Raw genomic sequence first — 11,162 nt, 5'->3', positions numbered from 1 at the left:
TGGCATGACGAGTGGAACCCAAATACAGATTTAAACACGGAGAGTCAGTGGAGAGTGAGAGAGTCGAGGTAGTAAATAACCAGTTTTACTGAACGTAGCAAACGGGTACATTACAGTGTTTGGCAGAAAACAAAAGCGAACTTAAACTCGAAAACAAACCTCAGCAATGCTGTAAAACGAGGGCAAACAATACACGAACGAACTCACAGGGAAAAACAGGAAGCTTCACAAGAGGTACACAAGGTAGACAGCACACGGGAACAAGGGTAACAGGAGTAATGACGCAGCAATGGATGCTGGGCAGACAACACTTAAATACACAAACTAATTAGAGATAAGAGGGTGATTGGTAAATAGACACAGCTGTGGGTAAACAGAACTAACACAAGACTGAAACACACAGGGGAATAAACTAGAATCAATTATACAACGGCATGCAAATTTCTCGATTCTGATTGGCTGAAACAGTCAAGTTACACGTGGGTATTTGTAATAACCCCACGCTCTTGGTCCCAGGACCCGCCCACAACCGAATTACTATCACTCCGCCGTGCGAGTTTTTAGAAATGCAAGCAAGATGGCGGACAGTAAACAATACGAAAGGATATGGTGATAGGGTCATAAAGACTAAATGAAAAACTATTCTGTCACGGCGAATGTGTTAGTTGGATGATGTAATTGATGGGTCATGAGTCATTGTGGAACAAAATAAAAATTGCGCGAATTGATTGATCGATTAATTGCAAAACAAATTAAATTTTTCTTTTTACCTACTTTCTATAGAAGCAGCTGGGAGGTGCGCTGTTTTAAGTGGCCGTGGATTAATTGAATTGATTGATTGATTGATTGCTAATTTTATTACTGTCCGCCTTGTTTCCAACTGGTTAAGTTTAAGCACTCTTTCGAAGTCGCTCTCTTTCGAAGTTGGTTAAGGTTAGAGTTTGTCTTTAGAGCAGGGTGATAGACCACCCAGCCCTGATTCCAAACTCTAACCTTAACCAACTTCGAAAGAGAGCGACTTTGAAAGAGTGCCTAAACTTAACCAGTTGGAAACAAGGTGGACAGTAATAAAATTTGCTGATTGATTGATTGCTAATTTTATTACTGTCCGCCTTGTTTCCCAACTGGTTACGTTTAGGCACTCTTTCGAAGTTGCTCTCTTTCGAAGTTGGTTAAGGTTAGAGTTTGTCTTTAGAGCAGGGCGATAGACCACCAGCCCCTGATTCCAAACTCTAACCCAACTTCGAAAGAGAGCGACTTTGAAAGAGTGCCTAAACTTAACCAGTTGGAAACAAGACGGACAGTAATAAAATTAGCAATCAATCAATCAATCAATTCAATAATCCACGCTCACTTAAAACAGCGCACCTCCCAGCTGCTTCTATAGAAAGTAGGTTTACATTTTTTTTTTTAAATCCCCTCTTATATGGCAAAGAACCCCACCCCCCCCCTTATTTTTATTTGTTTAACCTACTTTCTATAGAAGCATCTAAGAATGAAGTTCTATAGAAAGTAGGTTCAAAACAAAAGAAAAGTTGGATGTGTTAGTTTGTTAGATGTCTTAGTTGAGAGACAGTTTGATGTGTTAGTTTGTTGGATGTCTTACTGAGAACAGTTGGAAGCACTTCCGAGCTGCTTCCACATGGAGGCAACTTCTCTTTTTTTCTTTTTTGGGAACTACTTTTTCTGTGGATGGTTTTTTCAATAAATCTTCAATTAATGTGTGTTTATTGTAGAGCAATACGGTTGGATGAATGCGCCAGTTGTATAAAAGCCATTACACCACGTGCAGTCGTGGGTTGTGAGAATTAGACCATGCCTAGGGGGGGTCTAACATGGTCTAATTCTCACAACCCACTCCTGCGCGTGATGTAATGCTTTAATATACAATACTGAGACCACACAAGACTAGAACACATTTACAAAACACAGACAGTAGGAACACAAGATTAAAACAGTGGAAACAATGCAGACAACAAAGACAACAAATTACAAAAACACAGATTGGTGAAAATTATATAAAACAGATGAATGGCCAGACCGCCTATATTCTAATACCAACGCAGTTGTGCGTTTTGCTAATCTGATTAGCCACTGACGTTTCTTTCTGGTCATGTGACATGTGCCCAATCGTGTGACGCAAGTTCTTCCGACGGTTAAGCTTAGGCACTTCTTTTGAAGTTGGTTAAGGTTAGAGTTTGTGTTAGAGCGTGACGGCAAGTTCTTTCGACGATTAAGCTTAGGCACTCTTTCGAAGTTGGTTAAGATTAGAGTTTGTCTTAGAGCATGGCGATAGAACGCCAGGTAGTTTGCAGGCTGTTCGACGCGTAAATGGGCAAAGACACAGCTCGTCACATGACCAGAAACGTCAGTGGCCAATCAGAATCGCAAATCCCACAACTGCGTTGGTATTCGCATAGACTTATTGCCAAAGCAAGTCCAACATACAAACAATAACATAAGGAATAAAAAAATACCATAACATTAGCAAATCAACAGAAAAACAATCAACAGAAACACATTAAATTACAAAATAATCATTCAATCGGGTAATAATTTTACAGATGTAGCCACCCAGATACATGTATTTACAGAGCTTGTTCTCTTATTGTATGACAACAATCTATATATTTTGCAGCTAATATTGCACACTGACTTTTCTCCCCACATATATATAACAGCTTTTGATGATCAGGGAGATGGATAAACTGTGGATCAATTTGATTTATTTTATCAAAGAAAAACTCTTTTAGATCCTTATATTTCTCACAGTGTAGTAGGACGTGAGATTCTGTCTCAACATCCCCCTGATGACAAAGTGAACTCTGTGAACTCTGTGAACTCTCTCTCTCTCTCTCTCTCTCTCTCTCTCTCTCCTCTCTCTCCTCTCTCTCTCTCTCTCTCTCTCTCTCTCTCTCTCCTCTCTCTCTCTCTCTCTCTCCTCTCTCTCTCTCTCTCTCTCCTCTCTCTCTCTCTCGTCTCTCTCTCTGTCTCTGTCTCTCTCTCTGTCTCTCTCTATCAGTCTTTCTCTCTCTGGTGTGTGTGTCTCTCTCTCTCTCTCTCTCTCTCTCTCTCTCTCTCTCTCTCTCTCTCTCTCTGTCTCTCTTTAATTTAATTGCACATTTTTCTGTCTGTTGATGAGTGACCATATCATCTTGCTGTTCCTCATTGGTGTGTTGTGTGTGTTTGTGTGTGCATGTGCGTGTGCATGTGCATGTGTGTGTGTGATGAGTGCATTCTGCTGCCACGTAAAGCATATTTCTCCAAATGTGGTTCTCATTAAACGCACGCCAGGGACTTTAGCCAACTGACAGCTTGTCATGCTCTCTCTCTCTCTCTCTCTCTCTCTCCTCTCTCTCTCTCTCTCCTCTCTCTCTCTCTCTCTCTCTCTCTCTCCCCTCTCTCTCTCTCTCTCTCTGTCTGTCTCTCTCTCTCTCTCTCTGGATCTCTCTCTCTCTCTGTATGTCGCTGTCTCTCTCCTTCTCTCTCTGTATCTCTCTCTCTACCTCCCCTCTCCCTCTATCTTTCTCTCTCTCTATCTGTCTCTCTCTATATGTCTGTCTCTCTCTCTCCCCCATCTCTCTCTGTCTATCTCTCCCCTTTCTCTCTCTCCCCTCTTCTCTCTCGCTCCGTTTTTCCTTTCTCTCTCCCTCTTTTCTTTATTTTACATGCTCTCTCTCTCTCCCTCCCTCTCTCTCTCTCTCTCTCTCTCTCTCTCTCTCTCTCTCTCTCTCTCTCTCTCTCTCTCTCTCTCTCTCCTCTCTCTCTCTCTCTCTCTCTCTCTCTCTCCTCTCTCTCTCTCGCTCTCTCTCTCTTATGAGGCGCCGTTTGGGACAATAGCCTGACGAATAAAAGACAACCGCCTATCCAGTTGATCCGCGCGCCGACAACTTTTGGTCCGCGAGAGAGGCCCAGATGTCCGGCGAGAGAGGGCCCAGATGGGTCCGCGGACAAATGGGTGTTTTGATTCTGACATTGCTGAAAATGGGCGTTGCTGCAGAACCAATCAATAACGCGTTACAATGGATCAGCATGGTGGATGGCAATGCCGAACCTCTGCTGTTTTGCACACGCCTCATTCGCCTTATAAGGAGCTGGCGGTGCGTGTCTGTATGCAAATGCATACGAACACGTTGGAGAATGAGGACCATTGTGTGGGTCCGTTAACTGTCTGTGGGGCAGCTCCACACTTTATACCTGATGACGTCACACGTTTGATTCTTACTTCTCTGGTTTCTGACTTTGGGAGAGAGAGCAGCTCATGTTCACCAGTATTGATTGAAGTTTCCCAGGTCGTGGGAAATTACATATTTAATTCTTAATTTGGGTGGTGTTCCCCTTTAAAAAAAACTGCTCAAAACCCACCTCTTCAACTTGGCCTTTAACCCCTAACTTTCTCACTTTATATGTATATGTTGTGTCTGTCCACTATGTTTGTTAATTTGTCATCTCCCCCCCCCCCCCCCCCCCCCTATGTAAAGCGACCTTGGGTCCTCTGAAAGGCGCTATATAAAACGAAGTTATTATTATTATTACTATTATTTAAAACCAAATGACTGATGACTGTTCCTCCGTCTGCTCCGTTTCCAGGGTAACCAGGACCAACCGGCTCCCCCCCGACCCCTCCATGGCCCAGGCCTACCCCTCGGCCCAGTTCCCCCCGCCCCAGAGCGGCATCCCGGCCGAGTACCCCCACCCGCACCCCCACCCCCACCCGCACCCGCACCCTGCCCCCCAGGAGTACCCGGGGGTCCAGGCGCCAGTGAGCGAGCACCCGCTCAACATGTACCCCCCCACACAGAGCCACAGCGAGCCCAGCGCGCGGACAGCAGAGGACAGACGGTTTCCGGGACGGCAACAGTAAGACAAGTGTTTACAGTAAGACAAGTGTTTACAGTAAGACAAGTTATACAGTAAGACAAGTGTTTACAGTAAGACAAGTGTTTACAGTAAGACTCGTGTTTACAGTAAGACAAGTGTTTACAGTAAGACTAGTGTTTACAGTAAGACAAGTGTTTACAGTAAGACCAGTTATACAGTAAGACAAGTGTTTACAGTAAGACAAGTTATACAGTAAGACAAGTGTTTACAGTAAGACTAGTGTTTACAGTAAGACAAGTGTTTACAGTAAGACTAGTGTTTACAGTAAGACTAGTGTTTACAGTAAGACTAGTGTTTACAGTAAGACAAGTTATACAGTAAGACTAGTGTTTACAGTAAGACAAGTTATACAGTAAGACTAGTGTTTACAGTAAGACAAGTTATACAGTAAGACTAGTGTTTACAGTAAGACAAGTTATACAGTAAGACTAGTGTTTACAGTAAGATAAGTTATACAGTAAGACAAGTTATACAGTAAGACTAGTGTTTACAGTAAGACTAGTGTTTACAGTAAGATAAGTTATACAGTAAGACCAGTGTTTACAGTAGACAAGTTATACAGTAAGACAAGTGTTTACAGTAAGACTAGTGTTTACAGTAAGACAAGTGTTTACAGTAAGACTAGTGTTTACAGTAAGACAAGTTATACAGTAAGACAAGTGTTTACAGTAAGACTAGTGTTTACAGTAAGACAAGTGTTTTACAGTAAGACTAGTGTTTACAGTAAGACAAGTTATACAGTAAGACAAGTTATAGAGTAAGACTAGTGTTTACAGTAAGCCAAGTTATACAGTAAGACTAGTGTTTACAGTAAGACGAGTGTTTACAGTAAGACTAGTGTTTACAGTAAGACAAGTTATACAGTAAGACTAGTGTTTACAGTAAGACAAGTTATACAGTAAGACAAGTTATACAGTAAGACTAGTGTTTACAGTACAACTAGTGTTTACAGTAAGACACGTGTTTACAGTAAGACTAGTGTTTACAGTAAGACAAGTGTTTACAATAAGACAAGTGTTTACAGTAAGACTAGTGTTTACAGTAAGACAAGTTATACAGTAAGACTAGTGTTTACAGTAAGACTAGTGTTTACAGTAGGACAAGTGTTACAGTAAGACTAGTGTTTACAGTAAGACTAGTGTTTACAGTAAGACAAGTTATACAGTAAGACAAGTGTTTACAGTAAGACTAGTGTTTACAGTATGACTAGTGTTTACAGTAAGACTAGTGTTTACAGTAAGACAAGTTATACAGTAAGACTAGTGTTTACATGTTTACATGTGTTTATGTCCCCTTATTGTGTGTATTGTGTTTATTTTTTGTTGTGTCCTAATTCGTCTAGCTAACAGTCTGGTCGCTCTCGGTCCCCCTTCATAGTATGTCTGTTTCATGTATCTAGCTTTCTTCTCTATTTCTGTCAGCAGCTCTTTGTTTATCTTTCCTCTAACTTCCTTGACCTCTCTAAGTGTCTTCTGGTTCTTTGAGCTTTGGTGTTCTTTCTCTAATTCTTTCAGTTTCTTTATCAAGTTCTGGTATGTCTCTATTCTAGCCTTCTTGAGTAATGCCGTCTTTACTATAAATTTTCCCCGTATTACTACCTTTAGTGCATCCCATAAAATGTTTGGATCTACCTCCCCATTATCGTTCTCTTCTCTATATCTAATTATGTCTTCCTTCACTTGGCTAACCAAACCTTTGTTGTTCAATAGTCCTACATTCAGTCTCCAAACTGTATTTCTCCGTCTACTTTTAAGATTTACTGTCAGATATATTGCACTATGATCTGAAATATCCGTCACTCCTATCCTGCATTCTTCCACCCTATATCTTTCCCCTGTTGTCATGAGAAAATAGTCTATCCTTGAATATGTTGTGTGTGGGTGTGAATAGTGTGTGTATTCTCTATCTAGTGTGTTCATTGCTCTCCATATGTCTATGATTCCTAATTCTGCCATTTGTATATTCATATATTTGCTAATGTTTGTCCTCCATTTCTTTGTGCTAGTCATGTCTATGTCATAGTTCAGTACTACATTGAAATCACCTGTACAGATCAGGACCCCCTCCCCTTCCAACGCTATAATATCAAAGATCGCTTCAAATAGATATTTCTCACTGTCTGGTGGAGCATATACATTTACTAGTGTTACCATTTGACCTTCCATTTTCCCCTTGACTAACACATACCTTCCCTCTTTGTCCCTTATTTCCCTGATCATTTCAAATTTCACTGTGTTCTTAATTAGTATAGCTACTCCTCTTCTAAGGTTCTGTTTAAAAGAACTCTAGAACAGATTTTCATACCCGAATCTCTTCACCATACTCCTCTTGATCGGATTATTCATACCATTCACATTTAACAACATCATTTTCATACCCTTAACTTGTGTCATATTTCTTTTCCAATTGTTCCCCCGTTCTACCCATGTCACATAAAATAATATTTGTGGTTGTAGCCTCTGCTATCTCCATCTGATTTACATACATATATACATAATATACATCAACATCAAAACTATCTCTATGGACTTCCATGACATTTGAGGGTCTTACTCGTTCCCCTCTTTTCCCCGCTGGTGGGTGGGGAGTAGTGGCTCTCCTAGTGAGAGGGCTCCCCCTAGTGACACTATATATGTCCAGCTCTCTCTGTGTGTGACCTGTACCGAGCCCCCGGTCAAAAAGCTCTGCTTTAGTCACTTTCATGTTCCCGTCTAATTGTGTTATGCGACATGTGTATTCCTGAGTTCCTTTAATGTCCGTCTCCATATATCTCTTGAATGCACATGTCCTTTTTTATCACTTTCGGTTTAATTATCTCGCATGTGTTTTGTCATCTTCTTCCTGCATAACAAGTATTTTTCTTTCTTGTATTGTGTGCGTCATATGTATATCAGTTTAATGTGTCTCGAATCGCTATGCCTTCCTCTCTAATTTTTGGTTTAATTATAATTATCTCATATGCAATTGACTATCTTCTCACTACATCAGTCCTTCTCCTGTTTACCTTAATCTGTATTGTGTGTGTATTGTACTCATCCTCCCTTTGATCACCATGTCTCCTCTCTGCCCCCTTTCTCAGTGTCTTTGCATCCTTCTTTTCTGTTGATTTGCTTTGAATCGATTCAGATCTCTTTCACCTTCCCGTTCTCCTTGCCTCCTCCTCAACCCCCGCCGACCCTGGTCCATCTCCTTGCCTTCTCCAACCTTTGCAGCAGCGTCGGTCTCTCATCTCCTCCTCCCGGCACCTTCCATCCTCTCTGGTTCATGTCCCTCGCCGCCTCCTGCACGTTGCCGTACACCTTTGCGCCTTCATTCCAATGGACCTTCAGCGTGGTCATTGGCGATAGAAATCTGATTCCGCCTTCCTTCAGAGTTTTTTTTATCTGAACGTAGCTCCGACGCTTTACCGCCACCTCTGTTGCATAATCATGGTCAAAAGTTAGTCTCTGTCCCTCAACCTCTATCTTCTTCTGCCAGGCTGCTCTAAGAATGTGCTCTTTTACCTCGAATTACAAGAAGTTTACTATAACTGCTCTCTGTGGTTTATCCTCCTGCGGCTTCGGCGCCAGTGTCCTGTGCGCTCTTTGAATCCCTGTCTTGTCGAGGGCTGTCATTTTTAATTCTCTTCGAATTAGGCTGTCCACATATTTGACCATCGAATCTCCTTCCATCCCCTCTTTCAGACCCCATATTCGTATGTTGTTTCTCCTCGACCTCCCCTCCAAGTCCATTAGCTTTCCTCTCAGCATGTTCTGTTGTTCGAGCGTCGCCTTTAGAATATCATGCATTTCTGTATTCCATTCTTCCGTATCAGCCGTCCTTTCTTCCAACATCTTTATGTCTTTCTCTTGCTCTTGTATTTTTCCATTCATTGCCTTACGTTTAACAACGGGTTAACTGACCTGGTCCGGCGCGACCAGAACCAGTCCCGTGTCCTAATCACACCACCATCCCTAGTCCTAAGAGGTGGGTAGGTACGCGTGTCGATCAAAAACATCACAGAGGGCGCCACCAAGACGGTCAGAACATAAAAGCACCGCGCCCAGTGGCCCACACCAAAAGCGTGAGACCCCTCCGCCAATGCTCTGATCTATTCCGTTATCTCCCCCCAGAGATGAACGAGAATTCATCGAGACTAACCCAGTACACAGGCACTCGGAAGACTCCATCCCAGTTGTCCCATGAAACGCCGTTACAATGAAATGAGCAACCAAGGCGCGCAAGCCCACGCGTGATTCCACACAGAAGCACCCAGGGCCAGCACTATGTACACATCGAGACCCAAAGCATATCAATGGTAATTCTAACAAGAACCCAGATAACGTTCCCTCCAAGCCGCCTGGGAGAGCGGCAGGAAGCTGGCCAAGAGACACAGATATGGGTCCCATATGACGCGTCTGAGGGAAAAACACCCCTGTCAAACCTGCTCTGTATAAAAGAGAAGAGACAGGGAACCCCCAGAGAGACTTCCCACGTGAGTAAGCTATATGGTGTATCAGTGTCTTTGTGGTGGCTCCCCATGTGGTGCCGGCTAGACAGTGTATCAGTGTCTTTGTGGTATCTCCCCATGTGGTGCCGGCTAGACGCTGTATCAGTGTCTTTGTGGTGGCTCCCTGTGTGGTTCCGGCTAGACGCTGTATCAGTGTCTTTGTGGTGGCTCCCCATGTGGTGCCGGCTAGACGCTGAATCAGTGTCTTTGTGGTGGCTCCCTGTGTGGTTCCGGCTAGACGCTGTATCAGTGTCTTTGTGGTGGCTCCCTGTGTGGTGCCGGCTAGACGCTGTATCAGTGTCTTTGTGGTATCTCCCCATGTGGTGCCGGCTAGACGGTGTATCAGTGTCTTTGTGGTGGCTCCCTGTGTGGTGCTGGTTAGACGGTGTATTAGTGTCTTTGTGGTATCTCCCCATGTGGTGCCGGCTAGACGCTGTATCAGTGTCTTTGTGGTGGCTCCCTGTGTGGTGCTGGTTAGACGGTGTATTAGTGTCTTTGTGGTGGCTCCGTGTGTGGTGCCAGCTAGACGGCGTATCAGTGTCTTTGTATCCAACCAACTTACTGCTTATCTCTTACAGAATGACCTCCTAGACCCTAATCAGTCAGGCTTCCGGACTGGCCACTCCACAGAAACGGCCCTCACTTCACTTAGCAAAAGCGAAAGGCCTCTCCTCTGTCCTGATTCTGCTAGATCTATCTGCAGCCTTCGACACAGTCAACCATGAGATCCTGGATGGGAGTGGCTGGCTCTGCGCTGACATGGCTGACATCATACCTCAATGACCGCTCCTACCAAGTGTCATGGAGAGGGACCCTCTCGGCTACCCGCCCCCTGCGGACGGGTGTCCCCCAGGGCTCAGTCCTAGGACCCCTTCTCTTCTCCCTCTACACTAAATCACTGGGTAACATTATCACGTCTCATGCCTTCTCGTATCATTGTTATGCCGATGATACTCAACTCTTCCTCTCCTTCCCTCCCTCAGATATCCAGTCTCTGAGTGGATCTCGGCCTGTCTGTCCGACATCTCCGCCTGGATGATGACCAACCACCTCAAACTCAACCTAAGCAAAACAGAATTGCTCCACCTGCCGGCCAAATCCTCCCCCCTGACCGACCTTTCCATCACAGTCGAGAATGCAGCTGTGACCGCGTCCCCGACCACCAAGAACCTTGTGTTATCCTCGACGACCAGTTGAACTTCTCTGCTCACATCGCAGCAACAACCAGAACCTGCAGATTCCTCCTGAGCAACGTCAGAAGGAGCCGCACCTTCCTGACAAAAGAAGCCACCCAACTCCTTGTCCAATCAACAGTCATCTCCCGCCTCGACTACTGCAACGCACTGCTTGGTGGCCTCTCGGCCACTGCCACCAAGCCTGTTCAGCTCATTCAGAACGCAGCGGCCCGCCTGATCTCAAACCTACCAAAGTCAGCCCATGTCACCCTACTTCTTAGGGACCTGCACTGGCTCCCCATTGCTGCACCAATCCGCTTCAAGGCCCTCGACCTGGCATACCGTGCGGCAAAGGGAACCGCTCGCGCCTACCTCTGGTCAATGGTCTCTAACTACACACCCTCAAGACCCCTACGCTCTGCATCTTCTGGCCGCCTCAGACCTACTCCTATCCGAGCTCTGGGAGGGTCATCAAGGAGAAGCCGCCTATTCTCAGTCCTTGCCCCACAAGTTTCAAGTTTCAAGTTTCAAGTTTCAAGTTTCTTTAATAGTTGTCCTACAGAAGTACAGAATACTTTTATACGAAATGCTTCTTACTGTTACGCTCCAGAGACTGT

At 44.3% G+C, this 11,162-nt stretch overlaps 1 protein-coding gene across 1 annotated transcript in view; it reads left to right on the top strand.

Annotated features, from left to right (window-relative positions):
- rbfox1 (RNA binding fox-1 homolog 1) overlaps nt 1–11,162 on the top strand; it is a gene marked incomplete at its 5' end in the record, with an annotated part of 220,593 nt that overhangs the window by 81,382 nt on the left and 128,049 nt on the right. The window contains 3 exon segments of the mRNA XM_084330289.1: nt 4,591–4,611; nt 4,613–4,817; nt 4,820–4,860. Of these exon segments, the coding sequence (XP_084186415.1) occupies nt 4,591–4,611; nt 4,613–4,817; nt 4,820–4,860 (267 nt within the window).

The sequence above is a fragment of the Notolepis coatsorum genome (assembly GCF_963971535.1).
Source record: "Notolepis coatsorum genome assembly, chromosome: 15".
Lineage (NCBI taxonomy): Eukaryota > Metazoa > Chordata > Actinopteri > Aulopiformes > Paralepididae > Notolepis > Notolepis coatsorum.
The sequence above is the reverse complement of the archived record's forward strand: the minus strand, read 5'-3'. Positions and strand labels throughout refer to the sequence as shown.